Here is a 25,473-nt window from a genome sequence, read left to right as displayed (position 1 = left end):
CAGATGTGTAATTGAGGTGGATGTTTGATGCTTTGTTGATGTTGACCACACCTGGAAAAGGTGGAATAAAAGGACATCAGTGAATGATTGTGTTTGTGACGGAGTTTATAGACTGAGATATTTGTGGCATTCACGTATAAATGACATAAGTCCTGCCTTCAGCTTCACAAAGAAACATGGAGTAATGCTTCTCAGCAAAACATGATATATTTGAAAAAAGTACACACGCACACACACACACACACACACACACACACACACACACACTCACACACACACACACACACACACACACACACACACACACACACATATATATATATATATATTTACATATTTACAGAATGAATAGTATTATATAATTTACTCTATACAAGAAAGTCAAAAACTAAAACCAAAAAAAAAAAAAAAAAATTTTTTTTAACTGGTAGCAAGACAACCTTTTTTTTTGCTTACTTTAAGTGAAGTACTAAAATAACTAAAACTAAATGAAACCTATATAAAAATAATAAATATTATATAGACATATTTTTTTAAAGAAACCATTAGCATAAACAACAATTTCCAAAAATTATAATTTAAGCAAAATAAATAGTTAAAATCACAAATATGTAATACTAATGAATATAATAAAATATGTAGTAATAATACTAATACTAATAATTTGTTATACTAAAATATAAAAAATAATTTATATTGCTAGTATATAATAAAATAATAATAATATCAACACTATGATAATTTTGTTTATTTTGTTAGTAAATTTTAATAATAATAATAATAATAATAATAATAATCATTTCATAACAGAAAATTAAATGTATGTTAGTAAATTCTAATATAATAACTTAAATAAAAATACAGATTTTTCAATTTATATTCATATTCATATATATTCTTTTATATATATCATTCATTTCCATTACTTAAAATGAAAAAAAAAAAAAAGAATATTCATTTTAACTAGTTGTGAGGTAACATTTTTCATTTACTTTATTAAGTAAAGTACTAAAATAACTAAAACTAAAATAACTAAATTAAACCTTTATAAAAAAATAATAAATATTATATAGACATATTTAAAAAAAAGAGAAAAGAAACAATGCTATAAATAACAGAATTACTGAAAACTATAATAAATATAAAAACAATTCTTAATATTAACAAAAATAACACTGCCTCTATTTTAACATTGTAATTACCTACTCCAATATGTAATGCTTACTTAAAATGAATCTTTAAAAAAAATACATATATTATGTAATAACAGTTAAATGTAATTTTAAGCAAATCTCATTTTTCATACTGCAAATTATAATGTTGTGAACATGATAGCGTTTAAAACACTGATTTTGTTTAATAGTGTAGCATTTTAATATTGACCGTTTGTTGGTGATAATTATAATTATTCTGGAAATTATAATCATCTGTTTTGACCAGAATTATTATACTGTTAATGGATCCCTATTTATACCATTATGGTGATACAAAATTGTTTATACTGCCCACTCCTAGTATTTTACTGTTATTTAACATAGAAAAACAAGTCTGTTAGTAATGAATGAATCTACAAACTGTTTAGGGCCCTTTCTGCGTTTACAATCCCACACATTCTGGACTCACTGCAATGTATTACACAGAGGATTAGATTACATAAGAGCAGGACACTTATAATATTTGTTTTCCCCATGAAGAGGATTAAAGTCTGGAACACAGCATGTTGTTAGCAAGTCTGCACTTCTGCAAATCCACACCTGGAAATATGTCAATATTGATATAGAGTGGAAGTCCTGTAATGTTTAGGAGACTTGGTTACGATGGTTTTTATCTTCTCACTGATAATGTGTTTCGTAGAACCTCCTTTATAAACATGATTCATTCTCTGTATGTTTGAGTCTAGATGTAGTTTATTGACAAAGGGTTGAGGACGAATCTGCATTTCCTTATTTGATCTAGTTCAGGCCTTCTATTTGCTGTTTTGGCATGTCTTGCATGAACAAAAACACTTGGCTTTACCACTCGTTCAGTAATTGCGTAATGTAATTTTGCTCTGCATGAACTGTTCTCGCAGCTCAATTGTATTAGTTAGGTTTAATTGATCGCTCGTTGGCTGTCGGGTCATGTCAGTCTCCCGATGTGAGCGCAAGCTGTGGTGTTTCCCAGGCTGATTTTCATGAGTACATCCGCTCCTGCTGCCTGAACTTACTCTGACTTGATTGAATTGAACTGGTACAAAACAACACTAGGCCAGTCAATCAACTGCTTGATGGCTCATATGATAACAGAGGGCATCTTTGTTTACAGAAACAGTCAGGCACATGGTGGGTAATGTCGGGATACTGCGTGTGTTCATATTTATCTGGAAACATGATGCACTGAAAAGTACTCGTTTTCACTGGCCCTGAGGCACAAAATAAACATTGCTGTTGTTTTTAGGAACTTTATATACTGTAGGCTGTAATGTGTCATAGGGCTGGGCAGTAAAACAATAATTATTGTAATTAAAATTTCTTAAAGAAAACGATAACAGGAGTTTGATTAATGTTCGAATATAATGTTTATGCGCCAAAAGCCGAACGAAACCGTCTTATGTATGGAAGTCTGTTTCCACCACTGAATAAAAAATTAAAAGGTAATTGCGACTTTTTATCTCTGGTTTGTTTCTCGCAATTTCGAGTTTACATCTCGCAATTCTGACTTATATATATATATATATATAAACTCGCAGTTGAGATTTATAAAGTCAGAATTGCGATATACACACTCATATTAGCGAGAAAAAAAGCCAGAACTGAAAGAAAAAAAATCTAAATTTCTCAATATAAACTCGCATTTGCGAGAAAAAAAGTCAGAATTTTGAGATATATACTTGCATTTGCGAGAAAAAAGGCTGAATTTTGAGATATATACTTGCATTTGCGAGAAAAAAGGCTGAATTGCGAGATGATAACTCACATTTGCGAGAAAAAAAGTCTGAATTACAAGATACAAACTTGCAATTGCGAGAAAACTCCAAATTGCGAGGGGGAAAAAAGTCAGAACTTGCTGTTCTTAGAATTAAACTCTCAATTCAGAGTAATAAAGTCACAATTCTGAGAAATAAAGTCAGAATTGCTCGCATTTGCAAGGAAAAAAGTCAGAATTGGGAGATATAAACTTGCATTTGCGAGAAAAAAAATCAGAATTGCGAGGAAAAAAAAGTCAGAACTTGAAATTTTTAGAAATAAACTCAATTCACAGTAATAAAGTCACAATTCTGAATAATAAAGTCAGAATTTCTCACAATTGCAAAGAAAAAAGTCAGAATTGCGATATATACACACTCATATTAGCGAGAAAAAAAGCCAGAACTGAAAGAAAAAAATCTGAATTTCTCAATATAAACTCGCATTTGCAAGAAAAAAGTCAGAATTGTGAGATATATACTCACATTTGTGAGAAAAAAAGTCTGAATTACAAGATACAAACTTGCAATTGCGAGAAAACTGCGAGGGGGAAAAAAAAGTCAGAACTTGCCGTTCTTAGAATTAAACTCTCAATTCACAGTAATAAAGTCACAATTCTGAAAAATAAAGTCAGAATTTCTCACAATTGCAAAGAAAAAAGTCAGAATTGTGAGATATGAACTCGCATTCACAAGAAAAAAAAACTCAGAATTGCGAGATATAAACTCACATTCACAAGAAAAAAAAGTCAGAATTGCGAGATATAAACTCACATTCACAAGAAAAAAAAGTCAGAATTGCGAGATATAAACTCGCATTTGCAAGAAAAAATTCTGAATTGCGAGGAAAAAAAAAGTCAGAACTTGAAATTTTTAGAAATAAACTCAATTCACAGTAATAGTCACAGTTCTGAAAAATAAAGTCAAAATTTCTCACAATTGCAAAGAAAAAAGTCAGAATTGCGAGATATAAACTCGCATTTGCAAGAAAAAATTCTGAATTGCGAGGAAAAAAAGTCAGAACTTGCAATTCTTAGAAATAAACTCAATTCACAGTAGTAAAGTCACAATTCTGAGAAATAAAGTCAGAATTGCTCACATTCACAAGAAAAAAAGTCAGAATTGCGAGATATAAACTCGCATTTGCAAGAAAAAGTCAGAATTGCGAGATATAAACTCGCATTTGCAAGAAAAAAAGTCAGAATTGCGAGTTATATACTCACAATTGTGAGAAAGTTATAATTGCGAGATATAAACTTTGATCAGAATTGCGAGATATAAAATTTGATCAGAATTGCAAGGAAAAAAGTCAGAACTGAGAGATATGAACTCGCATTTAAAAGAAAAAATCAGAACTGGAAAATATAAACTTGCATTTGCAAGGAAAAAAAGTCTGAATTGTGAGATACAAACTTGCATTTGCATGAAAAGTCAGAAGTGTGAGGGGGGGGGGGGGGGGGAGTCAGAATTGGGAGATATAAGCTTGCATTTGCGAGGGGGAAAAAAGTAGGACCTAGAAGAAAAAAGTCAGAATTGCTAGATATAAACTAAATGGGTTTTCATACTCGCACAACCACTAACACAGTGTGCAACGATACAGTCAGAATGCTTTTCCGTCTGCAAATCTCCATCATTTACCATGAATTTACTGTAGGACCACTTACTTTTCAAACTCTGTTTGAGTCAAATGCCTAGCATTTGTTGAATCTGAACATCTGAATTCCCCCTCCATTAAAGCATGTAGGCTTCTGAGAGTCATAAGACTGTAATGAGGCTTACACAAGACGTTGTTCACTCTTTTTTTTTTTTTTCTTTCTTTCTTTTGAGCTACTCTCTGATGCCTTTTATCAGTGGTCATGATATGGCTCGTAAAAACTGAGGTCATAGCACTTGTTTCATCTGATGTCATGATTTAATGGTGATTTATTTTTGCTTAATGAATGTGACTGTGTGTGTGTTACAGATCATAGAGTCTCTGGGTATAATGATCTACAAGGCTTTGGATTACGGCCTGAAGGAGCATGAGGAGAGAGAGCTCAGCCCTCCTCTGGAGCAGCTCATCGACCTCATGACCAACATGGCAGACACAGAAACAGACTGTCCCGATGAGGGATATGAGGCCACGGAGGAAGAGGACGAGGGAGAGGAAGAACCCACAGAAGTCTCCAACATCCGTGGGTACCGTGATATAATTTCTGTGAGTATTTATGCAGCGTTATACATGGGCTAGGCTGATAATTGGCCCACCAGTCCGATTAACACAAGTGATGTTTGACATCTTCAGAACACAAATCAAGATATTTTTTTATAAAATCTGAGAGCTTTCTGACCCTGCATAGACAGCAACACAACTGACAAGTTCAAGGCCCAGAAAGGTAGTAAGGACATCATTAAAATAGTCCAGTGGTTCAACCGCTATGAAAATACCTTTGTGCGCAAAGAAAACAAAAATAATGATTTATATTTAACAATGTCTTCTCTTCTGTGTACCATAAGGGTAAGTAATTAATGACAGAATTTTCATTTTTGGGTGAACTATCCCTTTAATTGATTCATTTTAATTTACATTTTTTATTTAAATGTATTTAATCTCATCCCATTTGCCATTCTCAGGTCATATCTCATGAATGTATTTATTTGTTACATAATAAAATGCATTGGATACATTTTACAAATGCTATTAACTATTTATATAATAATATATACAATTCTGTCAAAATGTTTTTTAAATTAAACTTATATATTTATTTATTATATACATAAAATTAAATGGCAATAGTAAATTGTAACCTATACATTTGATGTATATATAATAAATAAATATATAATTGATTAAAATAATATTTTGACATATTCTTATATATATAATTCAAAAAAATAATATTAATGCACATTTTATGCAAATTAATTAACAACAATATTTTATTTAATTAAAAATTTGTATTTCAAATTTGGCTGTTTTTATAAAATGATAAAATTATAAATAAAATGAAAAAGCATTAGTAAATTGTACCCCATACATATTTTATTTACAATTTTATCAGCATTTGATTAAAAACTTGAAATATACATTTTTAATTCAATAAAATATTGTTGTTAAACAATTTGCATAAAAATGTGCATAAATATTGCTTTTTAAAAATTATATATAAAAATATATAGGAATATATAATATTTTTAAAATCAAAATTATGTATTTTTTTTTAAATGTATGGGGTATTATGTACTAATGCTATTTAATTGTATTTATAATTTTATCAACATTTTGTAAAAACAGTCAAATTTTAAATATACATTTTTAATTCAGTACAATATTATAAGAATATATGAATATCTGTCTAAATATTTTATAATCTAAATTATATATTTATTTATTTTATATATCAAATGTATGGGGTACAATTTACTAATGCTATTTAATTTAATTTAATTCATAATTTTTATCGATATTTTATAAAAAAAAACTGTCAAATTTGAAATATACATTAAATAAAATATTATTAATTAATTTGCACAAATATTTTTTTTTTCCATTTTTGAATATTTTAACATCAAAACTACATATTTGTTTATTAAATGCATAATATCAATAACATATAATGATCATTAATCAAAATGTTACCATAATTGAAATACTTATTTAATATGTTAAAATATAATTTTACTAAGTATAATTAGTTTATTAATACATTAATTTATTTGTTACATAATAAAATGCATCGGATATATTTTATAAATGCTATTAACTATTTATATAATAATATATGTGAATAAAAACAGACAAATTTAAAATATACCCTTTTCAATTAAATTAAATATTGTTAATTAATTTGCATCAAATTTGTATAAATATTGCTTTTTGAATTATACATAAGAATATATGAATATATCTAAATATTTTAAAATCTAAATTATATATTTATTTATTTTATACATGAAATGTATGAGGTACAATTTACTAAAGCTATTTAACTTTATAAAAACAAACAATTTGAAATATACATTTTTAATTAAATAAAATATATATATTTTTAAATAATTAATTAGATTTTTAAATACTTTAACATCAAAACTACATATTTATTTATTAAATGCACAACAATTTATGGAATACAATGCACAACTGCTATTTTCATTAATCAAAATATAAGTATATTTTATATATATATAAAATATAAATCTAAGTTAATAAGTAATTTTAATGAAATATAATAATTGTATTAATTATAACTCATTCACATATATATTATTATATTAATTAATTCATATTGAATTTTAATATTTGAATAGATTTTAGCACCATTATTCAACAATTGTGGATCTTGGGAAGCAAGACCTTCCTCACAGATCCTGAGTTGGGTTTATCTGCTCTCTCTTAAGATCTGTGTGAGGGTTATTTACTGAGAGTTACTCTCTCAGCTGGTTTTCATTATGCTGCTCCCTCAGGCCTACTCCAGTAACACATTACCCTGAGACTCCATAAAGGCCTTCAGACACTTAGCAGCAGCAGTTATTTTAATTTACAGTCATATTTATCAATACGCTAATGGAGAAGCTCTTTCCTGAGGGGGAAAGAATATAACCAGACTGATACCACACAAGATACTAGCATTCACATGAGTTAAAATCATAATAAGGAATAGCTTTTAATGTATTCTAACTTGGTTATCACCATGAAAGCTGTCAAATGACAAATAATGACAAACTCCTAATGGTCAGTTTGGGTCACAGTATGTTCTACAAGGCCATTTCAGGACTTGTTAGGTAATGTCTGTCCTTTCATGCCTTCCTTTCAGTCTCCGACTTCAATGATGAGGTTGGCTGCTGAAATGAACCGTGACATTAGATTTCTCCAAGCTGAACCTGGTGAAACCTTTTAAATTCTGTATTTAGACAGAGAAAGATTGACGGAAATGAAGAAGACGAGAACAAAAGATTAGCTTTGAGGCATGTGCCTCTTTCATTATCTCATTCCATTTGTGTGGAATGGAAAAATAAAAGGGTTCCTGGAGTGTTTCTTTAACTTCCGCTGACACAATCTTTCTTAAATGGTTTTCTTTTTTGCCTGTTTTTGCTTCGTATCTCTCTCCAGTCAGGTCTAGCAGGTTTTGTGTTCACTTTCCCTTGTCGTAGACAGTATTCTCGTCCGGCGTGATTCCTTAGCAAAACACGTCATGGAGATGGTGCATCTGCGCTGTGTATGGCATTCCTGAAGAGGGCAGAGCTCAAGGGAAGGTGTGGGGAAAATGTGATTAAGCCGGTTGGAGGTGTATTTGGTCGGCGTAATTGTGCATTTTAAAACGCACGTCATACCTGAGACACTGAACTTCAAACATGCCTGTGTTTTTGACCTGACAGGCGTGAAAGATTTGGGTTTGGCTCCCAGCTATGTGCCAAAACATAATGTGTTAACTTTTTAGTCAGATTCGGAGGATGGTTTTCTGAAATGTCTGTGTAAAAGCTGCAAGGATTAACTTATCAGACAGAGACCTGCATTGACCTTAAATGCACTTCTGTCCTCTAAAACACAGTTGGCTATTTTAGAAAGAGACTTGTTGACAAACAGAACAATTACTAATGATTTGTAGTCGTACTGTAACCAATTTGCTTATGAATGGACCAAAGCAGTGGAATGTTTAAGAGTCTTTCTGTGTATTTATAGCAACATTTAAATGGGAAACAAATCAGATTAAAAATTCAATTTCCTCTTATTCGTTTTTTGGTCTCAATCTACGGGGGAATAACATATGTCATAAATTAGGGTTTGTAAGTAAATGAAATTATAATAGTTATTTAAATCTTTAAATTAAAGATGGTATTTAAAGAGAGAGGTCATCCGAAATGTTGTCATCCAAATTTGTCATCACCTTAAAGTAAATATTTTAGGTCATACAGGTTCTGCTGGCATAAAGTTTGTCTCTAATGCTGTGATCGCACTGTTTTCTCTTTTCCAGCTGTGCACGTCTCACCTCCCCAGTCCATCAGATGCGCCCAACCACTACCAGGCCGTATGTCGAGCCCTGTACGCAGAAACCAAGGAGCTACGCACCTTTTTGGAGAAGATCAAGAGTGCCAAAGAGGTAATAACCCTCATGTGACACACATGTCTATTCATATGCCAATAGTCAGTTCATTTAGTTTTTGTTCCATTTATGAAACTGCTTTTTTTAAAATCAAAAATGCACACATTTTTAGAAATTTCTCATTTCTGAAACCACAGAAGGCATATAATACAGTACTGAATACTAGGGCTGTGTAAAAACTATCGATTTGCCTATTTTAATCGATTCTCATTTTTACAAAACAATATTGATTCTTAAAGGGATAGCTCACCCAAAAATGAAAATTTGATGTTTACCTTCTTACCCCCAGGGCATGCAATATGTAGGTGACTTTGTTTCCTCAGCAGAACACAAACGACGATTTTTAATGAAAACCAGTGCAGTCTGTCAGCCACATAATGGCAGTGGATGGGCACCAGACCTTTAAAAGTAAAAAAAACAAAACATGCACAGACAAATCCAAATTACACCCTGCTGCTCGTGACGATACGTTGATGTCCTAAGACACGAAACGATCGTTTTTTGCGTGAAACTGAACAGTATTTTTATCATTTTTTACCTTTGATACACAGCCACGTCCAACTGTCCCGAGCACGAGCTCATCATCCGGCTCGTTCCATGTGTACATGCTCTGGCGTAGTATACGCATATGGAGTGACAGATTGCTGTAGCGCCTCAGTTCAAGAAAAGCAGCAGAGAACGTTCATTAATATAGTAATGTAGTACCAACTGACTCTCATGTATATTTTACAGCATTAATTGAGAGATTTTATTTTTTACTTGAGAAAATTTGGCATGTACTGTACCTGATATAAATGTCCAAAATAATCTATATCAAATCGCAAGCTTGTGAATCAGAATCTAAATTAATCATGAAACTAGTTTCAAAACCCAGCCTTGCTGAAAACACGTATAATACCGTGTTGAAAGCCTGATGAGGATGTTTGTGTTACTAATTTGAATAGAGGTAGTAGGCTGACAGCATAAGTGACTCATCAATAGGCTGAAGACTGTGGAGGTGGATTGAAACCAACATTGGATTGTCATATGCTTGTTTCATCAGGTTTTAAGACTGTTTTTTCCTGGAGTTCTTTCAGTAGACGTTCACATCTACATCTGTGATATCTTTTTTTTTCCCTTCAGCATTAAAGGAGATCCTTCTATAATCCCTTTTAATTATAACAAGGACACAATTAAAGGGTTAGTTAACCCAAAAATAAAAATTCTGTCATTAATTTCTAATCCTCATGATGTTCCAAACCTTTAAGACCTTTATTCATCTTCGGAACACAAATGAAGATATTTTTATGAAATCCAAGAGCTCTCTGACTCTCTATAGACACTATGTTTAAGGTCCAGAAAGGTACCAAGAACATCGACAAAATACTCCACATGATGTCAGTGGTTCAACGATACTTTTGTGAAACTACAAGAATACTTTTTGTGCTCGAAAAAAAATAGAATAACAACATAATGCAACAATTCTTCTCCTCCGTATCACCCTAGTGCCATTTTGGACACTACCACATTGCATGCACATGCTTCGATTTGCACGTAAACATGCATGGAGGGTCAGAATTTTAATTTTTTTATGGTGGGATTCTGTGATTTGTGGTGCTTTGGTTTGTCTACAGTACTGAGATGCTAACACTCTTTAACTCGTAAACGCAATATTTGCATATAACAAAGCTCTCATACATTCCATTAACTGCATGTCTTGAACCTGTTCCCCTCAAGTCATGCAGAAACTTTTTTTTTTGAAAAGGTCCTCTCTGAAGTTTTCTTTATCAATTATAAACAGTTTAACCTGCCATTACTTGATCACATTTCACTATCAAACAACATCCACTGACATGTTAATTAATAATTATTTTATAAACACTAGTAAGATTTGTAATGTTTTTAAAGAAGTCTCTTCTGCTCACAAAGCCTATATTTATTTGGTCCAAAGTACAACAAAAACAGTAACATTTTAATATATTTTTTACTAATTAAAATAACTGTTTTCTACTTGTATATATTTTAAAATGATGAATTTTAGCATCATTACTCCAGTCAGATGAACCTTCAGAAATGGCTTTTGAATGGTATATTGTAGAATGTTACAAAAGTGTTTTATTTCAGATAAATGCCGATTCATAAAAGAATCCTTAAAAATGTACTAACCTGTTTCAGGTATTGATAATAATAATAAAAAATGTTTCTTGAACAGCAAATCAGCATTTTAGAATGATTTCTGTAGGATCATGACATTGAAGACTGGAGTCATGATGTTGAAAATGTAGATTTAATCACAGAAATAAATTACATTTTAAAATATATTCAAATCAAAAACAGTTATTTAAAAAAGAAAAAAAAATATTATTTAAATAAATATAAATTTTATATTTTTATTATATTTATATTTTTGCTTTACTTTAGGTTTTGTGAACAGAAGAGACTTCTTTAAAAAACATTACTGTTCAAAAACTTTTGACTGATGGTGTACAGTATAAAAGACCTCAAGTCCAAAACATCTGTAATTACATTATCTACTTTTGAAATTAATTATTTATTGTATATATTATATTGTGCATTTTGTTTTTATTACTGCTTACAATGTTACAAATACACACTTTTTTTTTTTTAGAATTCATTTAAAATTCGCGAACATTCTTTTTTTGTATTGTGTAACCCTAAACTTGACAATGTTCATAAGAAGCTGTTTTTTAAGGGGATTGCTCTATGAATGGTCTGCCTAGGTTAGTCCTCTTTAGTACAGAGTGTGGCTGTTTAAACTGTAACATGTAATCAAGTGGCATGTGAACACCATGTAATATGAGTCTTATCCTATTGAATGTGTTCTTTCTCCCAGAGGCATTAGTTTGCTTTAACCTGCTTTCTATACCATAGCTCCTCCTCCTTTTAAAAAGGAGACCTAATCCACCAGCACCAAGTGGCACTGGGTGGAGGTCACATGTCTGTGGGTGAAACAGGAGCTACCATTTGTCTAGTGCAGAATTTAGTCCTGTTTAAAATCAAACACATCTCAAATACCCTCATTTTCAGAAACCAGTCTTACTTTTTCTTTTGAGCAAAAAATCATTAGGATATTAGGTAAAGATCATGTTCCATGAAGATATTTTGTAAATTTCCTACCATAAATATATCAAAACTTAATGTTTGATTAGTAATATGCATTGCTAAGAGCTTCATTTGGACAACTTTAAAGGTGATTTTCTCAATATTTTGATTTTTTGCACCCTCAGGATCCAGATCTGGGCCAAATGTTGTCCTATCCCAACAAACCATACATCAATGGAAAGCTTATTTATTCAGCTTTCAGACGATGTATAAATCACAATTTCGAAAAATTGACCCTTGTGACTGGTTTTGTGGTCCAGGGTCACATTTTAGAATAAAAGTGTCATCAAAAGTATGAAGTAACATTCAGTGAAGTGCAGTATTGCTGGCAGTTTTGTTAGATCAAGGTTGGAACTAAGCACTGCACCATAGTACTTTTCCAGAACTTGGATTAAGTGATCACCCCTACCTTAGGGGAAAGGAGTGTAGAGAGCGAGTGGAAAAGGGCAGCAAAAAAAGAGGCAGAATCAGTCAAGCGGTTCTTTTGATCTTCGCCAGATTGACAGAAAAGTCTCGCTCCGATGATTCAGAGAGTCTACAGTTTTTCCCCCTGTGTCTGTGTTTCTTTTTTCTTTTCTATGCATGAACGAAATGTTCCTTTTTGGCTTGTGTTTTGTGATGCAACACAGTTGTATTGCTTTAAGAGATCAGACTTTTTTGCTCAGATATTATTAGCTCTGTGTGTTTCTGTTCATTCATGCTAAATCTGGGCAGGGCAGGGAAAACCCCAGAGGGGACACGTCTCTACTTCTCTAGTTCTTCTGAGGGAGTCTGCAAGCTCACTAAAGGAATTTAATAAGCAATCCAGGCGGCAGCAAAAGAATGATTTATTGTACTGCCCAATAAGCTTACATAATTTCGAAGGCTGTGCCAAAAAAAAAAATCCTAATTAAATCATACCCTATTCCATTGGTCCTGTTATGGTGAATCTCATTTATTTTGCTGTAAATGTCAAACCACTCAAAACAAACAAGATGGGAGTATATTCTCGGCTGACGTTTACTGAAGACGTTGTGTAATTTGACAGTTAAATTGGTGCGGCTGAAATAACCACTACCACCAGGAATGTGTCTGTCATGGATGCTGTTGTCCCAACTTCAACCCTGTTAGAAATGACCTTTTATTAGTGGATCAGTTGGTGTGGCTGTAGTTAAAGACTGCATTAGCTCCATATTGATCAAGCCCTAATATTGGCATGCTTACTAGGACTGGCTGTCACATGAGAGGCAATTGATTTACAAACAAGCCAGAGCAACGATGGTTAAAGCGACATTGACTTTTTCTTATTTGACCCCAGACTGAGGACAATTCATGTCAATCTACATGTTCAACAGCAAAGAAATGTGGAATACATTTTATGGGTATCTATAAAACACATTTTATGAGTATCTATGATTTCCGTGATGTGGAAAATGTGGACCGAATCTTGAAATCCAGTCATAAATTTGGAATTTACTGTATAATGTGGAATGTCATAGAATTTGCTCAATTTTAGATGAGTCGGTCAGTACATTTAAATCAAAACACAAATTGGACAAGTGTCTGTGAATATTAAGCTGCATAAATACTATTTAAATATGAATCCTGCATGTTCTGCAAGTCTCTGAATGAATGGCACAGACGCGCGATTTCGTTTACTTCACACATACTGAAGTGTTTTCAACCCATGCTGCCTTGAACACATAAACAAACTAGAACTGCCCTGAAAGTCACTTCATGAGCATTTTACTGCTTTTTTTTTTTTGAGAAAAACTAGCATCATATTATATATATATATATATATATGTATGTGTGTGTGACCCTGGACCACAAAACCAGTCTTAAGTCGCTGGGGTATATTTGTAGCAATATCCAAAAATACATTGTATGGGTCAAAATGATTGATTTTTCTTTTATGCCAAAAATCATTAGGAAATTAAGTAAAGATCATGTTCCATGAAGATGTTTTGTAAAATTCCTACTATAAATATATATAAATGTTATTTTTAATTAGTAATATGCATTGTTAAGAACTTAATTTGAAGAACTTTAAAGGTGATTTTCTCAGCATTTTGATTTTTTTGCACCCTCAGATTCCAGATATTCAAATAGTTGTATCTCGGCCGAATATTGTCCAATCCTAACAAACCATACATCAATAGAAAGCTTATTTATTGATCTTTCATATGCTGTATACATCTCAGTTTTGTAAAATTTAACCTTATGACTGGTTTTGTGGTCCAGGGTCACATATATACAAACAGAAGCTTAAAGGTCTTTACAGTGACACTTCTACTAATAAAATTATTATTTATTATATCATTTTTTAAGGAATATTTAACAGTAAAATCATTTACCAGAATTTATTTACCAGAAAAATGTAAATGCACAATACAGTATTTCTGAAAATAAATAAAATAATAATATTTTTTTTTACTAAATCAATTAATTAGAGATGCTTTTGATTATTCAAATTTAATGAAACATTTCAAATGAAATCCAGAAAAGTAATTGAAAACACAGAATCTGTTACAAATTTAACTGAATTTAAGAAAAAAAAAAACATTTTATATGAAAAAATGAAAATTATGTTAAACCTTTAATAAATTGCTGTTAAATTGTTTCAATTAGTTAGACGTTTTTTTGATGAATATATATATATATATATATTTAATTTAACCATTGAAACAAAGTCTATAAATAATAATAAAAAAAAAAAAAATACAGAAAAGTTTAAACGGAAAAAATGTATTTAAATAATATAATTATTAACTAAAATATAACAAATTTTACTGAAGCTGTAATGCATTTTGCACATTATGTCAGTGAGTGTCGTGTGTGTGAAAAAGCAAAAGCGAGACTTTCGCCGGAGTCTGCCATGGACTGGCAAAGCCAAGTCAAAAGCCTAATTTCCTAATGCATTACACCAGAGTCCTGTGGTCCTTATTAAAAATATAAAATGGATGACAACAGTTGATAAAAGAAAATGTGCTGTTGTTATCTCAGCAATATATGTGACCCTGGACCACAAAACCAGTCATATGTGTTAATATTTTGAGAAACTGAGGTTTATACATAATCTGAAAGATGAATAAATAAGCTTCCATTGATGTATGGTTTGTTAGAACAGAACAATATTTGGCCGAGATACAACTATTTGAATATCTGGAATCTGAAGGGCAAAAAAAATCCAAATATTGAGAAAATCACCTTTAAAGTTGTCCAAATTAAGTTCTTAGCAATGCATATTACTAATCCAAATTAAGTTTTGATATATTAACAGTAGGAAATTTACAAAATATCTTCATGGAACATGATCGTTACTTAATATCCTAATGATTTTTGGCATAAAAGAAAAATAATTTTGACCCATACAATGTATTTTTGGCTATTACTGCAAATATACCCCAGCGACTTAAGACTGGTTTTGTGGTCCATGGTCACATACTGTACATTATCCTGTACTGCTCTTGCCTGCAAAATTAATGTTTTGTCCCACTCCCACCTGCAAAAGTCACATAAAAGTAGTCTATATAGTTTTTTTTTTTTTTCAGTACATAACAGTTAAATAATTTATTTTTTGACATTTTGATTGCAAACTGACGAAATCCTGAAGGGATTGCTTAATAGCCTCCGGTTTAAAAATTCTGGAAACAAGACTTAATATCTATCTCTGTCTTTTTCTTTTTCAGAATTTGCGGAAGATGGAAGGAGAAAGAGAGGAGCCCGTCAGAGACCTAAATGAGCTGCAGAACGCTGACTGGGTAAGGAAAATTACGACAATCCGAAAAGCTCATTCCCCTGAATGCTATCAGATTGTCTATTGTTAAGTGCTTGTGTTGCTATATAACTATATATCTATATATCGTGTATATTTTGGGCAGGCACGGTTTTGGGTGCAGGTGATGAGGGACCTGCGACATGGTGTGAAGCTGAAGAAGGTCCAGGAGCGTCTGTATAACCCCTTACCCATTGAGTTCCAGCTTACGCCTTACGAGATGCTCATGGACGACATCCGCTCCAAACGCTACAAACTTCGCAAAGTCATGGTGTGTGTGCTTGTGTATAAACGAATCCCACTGTAAATGTTAGCATCTATAATCAAAATCAATTTTAATCAAACTTTTCCATGAACAAACAAGCATAAGCAATTTTTCCCTTTGTACCAACAGTGCAGTTGCACATTGCAGACTTTTATTGCTGTTTGTTACAGAGATCATAAACCACAACAGTGTTTACTTTGCTTATCAGAAATCAAGCAAGCTTATTTCTAAAGCTGCAGGTTTGAAAAATGTTTACAGGATTGAACTGGATCAAGTGAGTGACACTGAAGGCAGTATATCAAGATAGCTTGAGGTTATAGTTTACGAATAGACATATAAGGTTGCGAAACTTTCAGAGGGATGCCACGTCATAGTCAACACCTTATATGATAGGCCAGTTTGAATCGAGTGAGGTAATAGACCTACCACACCTTTGCCTTCAGTCATTAATGTATTGAATTAGACAATAGCACATAGGTGCCACTGATATTATTTGGATGCATTCTTTAGACAGGACGCATGTCTGAAATGCGTCCTGTGCATTCTTTCAGATGAGACAGACTTTAGGTTTTAGTTCACTGACAACATGTCTAACATTTGACCCCTGCTGTGCCTTTTCTCTGCTGTAGGTCAATGGTGACATTCCTCCGAGGTTAAAGAAGAGCGCTCACGAGGTCATACTGGAGTTCATTCGCTCCAGACCTCCACTGAATCCTGTGAGCATGAGAGCATATACATATACGTTTACAAATGCCATCTGTTCACCTGTTAATCATTGCATATGTGTGTGTTTGAATGTGCTTTAAGGTTGCTGCTCGTAAGCTGAAGCCTCATCCTCCACAACCTCCCTGTCTTCATGAACGTATCCTGGAAGAGATCCGCTCGGAGAGAAAGCTCAGGCCCGTGTCACCTGATATGATTCGTAGGAGTCGACTAGGTTAGTGCACTTTAACACACTTGCTCTCATAAACACTCACTTTTATTTCATGCACATCATTTAGCTAAAAACTATACACTACACTACCAGTCAAAAATTATCGGACATCTACTTAGTATTAATTTTTGTAAATCAGAGCTATGAAATAACACAAAGTAATTTTTAGGAATTGTATATGTGACCAAAAAATTTAAAAATAATGCACATAATATTATATAAATAGTATTTATGTAATATAATAATACTAATACTAATATTATTATTATTATTATTATTATTATTATTACTATTTAAAAAATACACATACTTTTGGTTTTCATTGTATAATTATAACAGTTGTTATTAATAATAATATTAATTAAATTTATTATTTTAAATATTAAATTCAATCTTATGTAGGCATGTTTTTGAAATAATGAAATATTAAATATACGCATAAATATTTATGCATTATCAGAAGGTTTTTACATTTTAATGTTGAAAATACTACAAATAATTATAATATAAATAGTTTGTAATACTAATATAAATATGACTAATACATTATTACTTTTATAAACTTTCTGTTCATTGAATAATATTTTATATATATATATATATATATATATATATATATATATATATATATATATATATATAATTATTATTATAAAAATTCACACACTTTTGGTTTTCATTGTATAATTATAACAATTGTTATTAATAATAGTATTAATTAAATTATTATTTTAAATATTTAAAAAAACTTATGTAGGCATGTTTAAAAAAATTAAATATAAAATATATGCATAAATATTTATGCATAATCAAAATGTTTTTAAGTTTTAAATGTTGAAAATACTACACATAATTATAATATAAATAGTTTGTAATACTAATAAATTATTACTTTTATACACTTTATAAAATAACAATATATATATAAAATTATTATTATTATACAAATACACAATTTTGGTTATTCTATAATAATAATAATAATAATAATAATACTTAACTATTAATATGGTGCTAACATGACAATATTAACATGATATAAATTATATTAGTATTTAAGTATTATGTAGGCAAAATATTAATATATCATTAAATAGTAGTAGTAGTAGTAGTAATAGTAATAATAATAATAACAACAATAATAATAATAATTATTATTGTTATTGTTATATTATTATTATTATTATTTACTATTTTTACTATCTTCTAATTTGACTAATTTTACAACAACAACAACAACAACAACAACAACAACAACAACAATAATAATAATAATAATAATAATAGTATTATTTTACAGGGACATTTACTTATTATTTATAATAAGTCTTCTAATTTGACTAATTCTACAATAATAATAAAGTTATCAGAACTATAAAATAACACAAGTTGATTAATGGGAATTGTGTATGTGACCAAAAATGTTGAAAATATTACACATAATTATAATATAAATAGTATTTATTTTATATAATATTAATAATAATAATATTATTATAATACATATACTTTTGGTTTTTATTGTATAGTTATAGCAATTGTTATTAATAAATAATTATTATTTTAAATATTTAAAAAGTACTACATTAAATCTTATGTAAGCACATTTTTGAAAACATTTAAAAAATGAAATATAAGCATAAATAATCAAAAGGTTTTTAAGTTCTAAATGTTGAAAATACTACACGTAATTATGATATAAATAGTTTATAATAATACTGATACAAATACTACTAATACATTGTTATTATTAGATTTATACACTTTCTGTTATCATTGAATAATAATAATTATTATTATATTTGTAATAGGGATGCTCATATTGACCGTTTAACCGTTAACCGTCAGTAAGAATTTTAACCGATTATTACTATCAGTTAAACGGTTAAAAATGCATTTTTTTTTTTTTTTTTTTTTTACGTTTGCTGCATGGTGAAAGAAAAAATAATGTTTACTCACGGGCGCATGTGGACACGTGCGGCTGTTCAGACATATTTAGCTGAGTAAGCACCTGCTTTACCTTCTCTTAGTTTGTGTAACTGATGTAGTAGCCTGTATGCAACACGATGGCAATGGCGATATTGGGTTATCAGAGAGTGAATCCATGAATAAATGTATTCAAATTCTGAATTAATTATAGTCTAAAAAGTGCGCGCTCCCCTTACAATCACTGGAAAGCTGTCACTCATACATTACTGTTGTTAATCGCAATCTCACAAAGTTAATAAAAAGTAATAAAATAACCTTTACACTGTACAATGAATCTCTTATTTACATCATGTCTACACTTATGCCGCGTTCCAGGCAACCCGTTACCCGTGTTTTTCCAACCTTCTACCCGTGAAAGTGCACCCGAATGGCAGTCAAACCCGTGACTTTGTTTATGCAAGTGGTACACAGTGAAAAAATAGACTTTAGGACAATATAACTTTGCAAACAAATGAATAATAATGTAATATTAATACATGCGCTCAGGCATTTTGGGGTGACTTGCCTGGAACGCTACAATGTCGTAAGTCGTGATTTACGAGCTTAAAAACCTGCCTGGGCTGGAACGCAGCTTTAATTTGTTTTAATGAGAGAGTTCGTGGAGGTATAGAATTCAGCAGAACTGAAACCGGCACTTTGAGTGGTGAGTGGATCGTAACATAGCCGCCTCTGATTGGCCACTGCGATAATGTAATCTTCAGAAATGTCTGTGATTGGCTATTGAACACTGTGAAAACACGTTTCTCCACATATGTGGATTAGTGGATGAAAAGACCCGAACCGCAAATTGAAAGGATTTTTGTGAAGTGTTTTTGTCATGGATCTAAGAGTTAACAGACAGCGTCCCAGTCTATCCGTGTAGCATGTCCACATGTTAAAAACTGAGGTATAGGCTGCACTGCTATATGTTTTTATGTCCGACGAGAAGAACAAGACCGGTACCTTTCTTCAAAGCACATAGAAGGATTCAGTGTGTTTTAGTTTTGTCATCTTAATTAGGTAGTTATTTAATTTATACATATTTCGTGTAGGCCTATTTATATTATTCTTTTTTTTTTCATTCTAATTTTCTCTGTTCTCAGAAGCGCTACTGATGCATGATAATTTGAGTATATGAATGCAGTTTTTGTTGTTGCTCTGTATGCTGCTGTTTGCACGTTAAAATAAAACATTTGCTTGTATTTTTATGTATCATCACAGATACTCGTGCATTCTATTTTTATTTTAAACAAATTCATTATTCTAATTTTATCAGTTAACGGTTAATGATCGGATAACGAGCAGCGGTTGTCGGTCAGGAAAATTAACCGAAATGAGCATCCCTAATTTGTAAAAGATAAATTAACATTTTTAAAAAGATTAAGCATAAACGTTTTCACATTATCAAAAGGTTTTTAAGATTTTGATAAAATTTTAATCAAATTAAACCTTATTGTTCAAATATGTTTGCGTTTTTGACTGCTAGTGTATATACACCTTGCCTATGTGTTCATTACTCTGCACGCAAATATTTTTCCAAATGCATTCAATTCATATTCAGTATACATACATTTCTTTTGCATAGCATTGTATTTACACTCAAAGCCAGCTTCATGTTGTGTTAGTTAACCTATATATCAAGTACAGCAGTAATGTGGAAGGAGGTGAGTATGTGTCGATGTGTTAGAGATTGACCTCAGGTCATGTCAGACAGCAATGCAGATGTGTGACAGTGTGTCATTCTCATGCATGGCTGCTTGTGCTACACTAAACCATTTGTGTTCACTAACAGTGTCTGTAGTACAGCCCTGTTTCTCTAACTCTAGCTCAGCTGTAAATCTCAAATTATATTTATCACCTTGGATTGATACTGTTTATTAAAAGCGTATTGATCCACATTGTTACATGTCATTGAGTCTTGTACTCAGCATCAACTCCTCTGACATTTACAAGGTTATAGGGAGGGTACATAGTCTCAGTGGTGGATTTGCCCTGAGATTTAGTTTCATGGAGATATTTTGCTATAGGATTTAATAGTTAAAGATTGTGAGGTTTTAAGTCGAAAGTGCTCTTGTACATAAAGACCTCTAGGCTGTTTGTGTGGATGATTGTACGGTTACACAAGCACAAATCTGCCGATCATTATATTGGACTGATCCAAATGTCCCAGATTTGAGTCGGTTACAGCAGACTTAATAAAGCTTAAGATTTGCATGTATGTATTATCAGTTTGTGTGGTAAAAAGAGTCTATTGTTTTCACTAGCTGCCCCTAAGAGACAAAGTTCAGTGTCTACAGTCTATAAACCTAAAACTTAAAGGAGATAATATAAATATCTGTTGTATGTGTTATGTGAGCAGTTGGACTGTACTTCAGTGTATTTTCATATTTTTGCTAGTCTGTATAAGCATTAAAGTGCTTGATATAAATCTTGATCCTGAAATAGTATAAAAAGTTGATTGTATTCTATTGACTGTGTGAATGTGATATACAGTTGAGGTCAAAAGTTTACATACACCTCGCAGAATCTGCAAAATGTTAATTATTTTACCAAAATAAAAGGGATCAAACAAAATGCATGTTATTTTTTTATTTAGCACTGACCTGAATAAGATATTTCACATAAGATGTTTATAAGATAAATAATAGTTGAATTTATAAAAATGACCCTGTTCACAAGTTTACATACACTTGATTCTTAATACTGTGTTGTTACCTGAATGATCCACTGTTTTTTTGTTTAGTGATAGTTGTTCATGAGTTCCTTGTTTGTCCTGAACAGTTAAACTGCACACTGTTCTTCAGAAAAATCCCACATATTATTGGTTTTTAAGCATTTCTGTGTATTTGAACATATTCCAAGAATGGCTATGATTTTGGGATCCATCTTTTCACACTGAGGTCAACTGAGGGACTCGTATGCAACTACTACAGAAGGTTCAAACGCTCACTGATACTTTAGAAGGAAACAAAATGCATTAAGAGCTGGGGTGTGAAAACTTTTAAACAGAATGAAGATGTGTACATTTCTCTTATTTTGCCTAAATATCTCTCTCTTTTTTTTTTTCAATTAGTACTGCCCTTTGGAAACTACAGAATATACTACTTGCATGTTTACCAGAAGACAAAAGTTAAATTTACCCTGATATTTCACCCCGGGCTTTTAATGCATTGCGTTTCCATCTGAAGCATCAGTGAACGTTTAAACCTTCTGTAACAGTTGCATATGAGTCCTTCAGTTGTCCTCAGTGTGAAAAGATGGATCTCAAAATCATACAGTCATTGTTGGAACGGGTTCAAATACACAAAAATGCTGAAAAACCAAAGAATTTGTGGGACCTGAAGGATTTTTCTGAAGAACAGCAGGCAGTTTAGCTGTTCAGGACAAACAAGGGACTCATGAACAACTATCACTAAACAAAAAACACAGCTGTTGATCATTCAGGTAACAACACAGAATTAAGAATCAAGTGGATGTAAACTTTTGAACAGGGTCATTTTTATAAATTCACCTATTATTTTCTCTTGTGGACTATATGTAAAGATCTTTCATGTAAAATATCTTCTTCAGGTCAGTACTAACTAAAAAAATAACTATAATTTTGTACGATCCCTCTTATTTTAGTAAAATAATTAACATTTTGCAGATTTTCAGATTCGGTGTATGCAAATTTTGACTTCAACTGTACATTATATGTTGTCAGAAAGCTTCATCAGTCCTCAGTTTTGTAATGTGAATCGTACAGTAGCTTTGGCAGTTTGACCTGTACTGTATAGTGCTTGTCCAGTATAAAATGATAAAAATAACATTTTAATCTTTCTTGATCCTAAGAAATGACCTGTTGTTTGGCTGCATAGTTGTTGAATTGTGTTCCTGTATCTTAATGGAGTTACAGAACAGCATTCTTTATATCTGACATTAAATGCATTTACATTTAATGCCTTGTTTTAACCCATGGCTTTCTTTATCTTCTCCTCCCTCCGTTTTCATACATAACCTCTGCTTCTCTCTCACAGTAATGCGTCCACTTAGCATGTCTGTCAGTTTTGACTTATCAGGTAAAGACTTCACTGTGGCTTTAGCGCTGTCAGCTCACTGACTCCCTGGCTTCTGTGTTTGTGCCAGACCCCTTTGTACCCTCAATGTCACACTCCTCCTGATAGTACATAGAAGAGGAAGGGGACAAGGCAGTGCCTCTAGTCTTAAAGGGATAGTTCATCCAAAAGTGAAAATTCTGTCATTAATTACTCACCCTCATGTTGTTCCAAACCGGTAAGACCTTCGTTCATCTTTGGAACACAAATTAAGTTATTTTTGATGAAATACGAGAGCAACAGACACGTTCAAGGCCCGAAAAGGTAGTAAGGCTATCATTAAAATGTAGTTCATGTAGTTCAACCGTACTTTAATGAAGCTATGAGAATGCTTTTTGTACACTATGATTTTAGTTTTTAAATGAATACCTGCTAGTCTCCAGTACGGCTGCTTGCACTGGACTTTCCTCTGTTATTCCTCCTGCTGCTGTTCTTTCCATACCCCACTAATCAAGTATGGCTGCTGCTTCTGTGTGGCTACACCGCGCTTGTGTTTCTGTGTGTTGATGTCACCGAGCTGCTGATTGGTTAACCGTAGTGTAGTTTACACTCATATATAATTGGATTACTGTGTGAATGTCAGGTTAGAAAGGGCTGTTTTGTGCTCTTGGGATCATATTGAAGAATATGTTCCTTTCTAGGCGCAGGCAAAAGTATGAGCACCCCACAGGACTTGTTCCGAAGCTCAGGTAACGTATTCCTGACGCAAACATGATGTTCACAATGCTCCCTTACGCCTCCGAACCCAGTGCGAGAGAAATTCCTGGGTTCGGAAAGCTTGTGTATGATGAATCAAACCCAAACTGTGTGGGTGAACAGCAGCGCTCACAGAATTCATTTCTGAATGAGGATTAGACTAGTTTAAGAAGGGTTATGTAACTCTGCAGGCATCAATATTTAATATGCTGCAATGTTTATTTTTATACTCTGTCCATCTATGTTCTATAAATATCTTGCTTGAGCCTCAAATGACCAGAAATATCGACAGATTTTTTTTAACATAGTACATTTGTTTTCTTAAACTAGAACAGATCAGCTTGTTATTTATAGTTTACTGGTCTTTATTTTCTTAAATGTTAGGATTGCATTCTATTAGTTATACGAACGTTTTTTACATCACATAGATACACTGCCATTCTAGAGTTTGGGGGCAGTAAGATTTTTAAAAAAATGTTTAAAGTCTCTTCTGGTCATTAAAGTTAAATTTATTTGATCAAAACTACAGAAAAAAAGTAATATTATGAATGTTACAGCAATTTAAAATAAGTTTTCTATTTCTATATATCCTTCAGAAATCATTCTAATAGAGTTGGAAATAGTTATGCTGCTTAATATTTTTTTTTGGAACCTATGATACTTTTTTCAGCATTCTTTTATGAATAAAAGTTAAAAAGAACAGCCTTTATTCTAAGTAGATATATATTTTAACAATATACGTTTTACTATTACTTTTTGATCAATTTATCACATACTTGCTGAATAGAAGTATTCATTTCTTTCAAAAAAAGAAAAAAGAAAGAAATACTCAAAGCTTTGGTAATATTGTATTTTTTACAGTCATGCCAATAAAGAAATTTTGAATTGAATTGAAATAAAACAAATTACTGATCTTAATCTTTGAATGTTAGTGTATATTGGTACAAAATTTATATTTTAAATAAATGCTGTTTATTTTAATGTTTTATTCACTCAGGAATCCTGAAAAAAATTAAATAATTAATAACATTTTTAATTTTTAATTTTTTTCAGTTTTCTTAATTAAATAAACACAGCCTTGATGAGCAGAAAATACTTCTTTAAAATCTTACTGGTCTCAAACTTTTGAACGGCAGTGTAGTTTAAGTCTGTACCGAACTTTTTAGTGTGTTGTGCCAAAGAGATTTGCAGTACAGTACAGTTATTTTTTTTTTTTTGTAAAAAAAATTATTCTAAAAGAATACATTAAAGTTTATAACATTGTATATCCAACAGAAATTTGTTTTTTTAAACCTAAATTGTCAGATAAGATTTCAAGTCTCTTCAAGTTGTTTGAGAAATATATAGTGCTACTAGCTGTGTCTGAATTTACTAGGTTTCCCTAATAGTAAACTATGCAGCATTTATGTAGTCACTTATAAACAAGTGGGGGTGAAGGTGAACCATTTCTTACACTTTCCTAGCTCATGTGCCTTATGAGTTCAGCACCACAGCAAGATGCCAGGATGGACAAAGCCTCCAGTTTCTGTCCTCACTTTCCACTTGGGAAAGTTCTCAGCTGTTGTAGAGGAACATTTCTTAGCATCATTACTGTGGCAACCAGTGTAGAAATACAGGTTATTAACTGCTC

At 31.7% G+C, this 25,473-nt stretch overlaps 1 protein-coding gene across 8 annotated transcripts in view; it reads left to right on the top strand.

The window, feature by feature from the left end:
* Positions 1–25,473, top strand: part of spire1a (spire-type actin nucleation factor 1a) — a 60,824-nt gene that overhangs the window by 25,658 nt on the left and 9,693 nt on the right. For 4 of the 8 annotated variants that reach the window (XM_073821841.1, XM_073821838.1, XM_073821839.1 and 1 more), the window contains exons 3-10: positions 4,908–5,141; positions 8,899–9,024; positions 15,801–15,872; positions 15,993–16,157; positions 16,781–16,867; positions 16,959–17,088; positions 23,070–23,111; positions 23,789–23,836. In XM_073821841.1, the coding sequence (XP_073677942.1) occupies positions 4,908–5,141; positions 8,899–9,024; positions 15,801–15,872; positions 15,993–16,157; positions 16,781–16,867; positions 16,959–17,088; positions 23,070–23,111; positions 23,789–23,836 (904 nt within the window). The remainder of the gene's footprint in view (positions 1–4,907; positions 5,142–8,898; positions 9,025–15,800; positions 15,873–15,992; positions 16,158–16,780; positions 16,868–16,958; positions 17,089–23,069; positions 23,112–23,788; positions 23,837–25,473) is intronic. The other 4 variants (XM_073821842.1, XM_073821840.1, XM_073821844.1 and 1 more) reach the window with 2 other exon arrangements.

Source organism: Garra rufa, chromosome 17 (genome assembly GCF_049309525.1).
Source record: "Garra rufa chromosome 17, GarRuf1.0, whole genome shotgun sequence".
Taxonomy (NCBI): Eukaryota; Metazoa; Chordata; class Actinopteri; order Cypriniformes; family Cyprinidae; genus Garra; species Garra rufa.
This window is presented reverse-complemented; position numbering and strand designations above follow the sequence as displayed.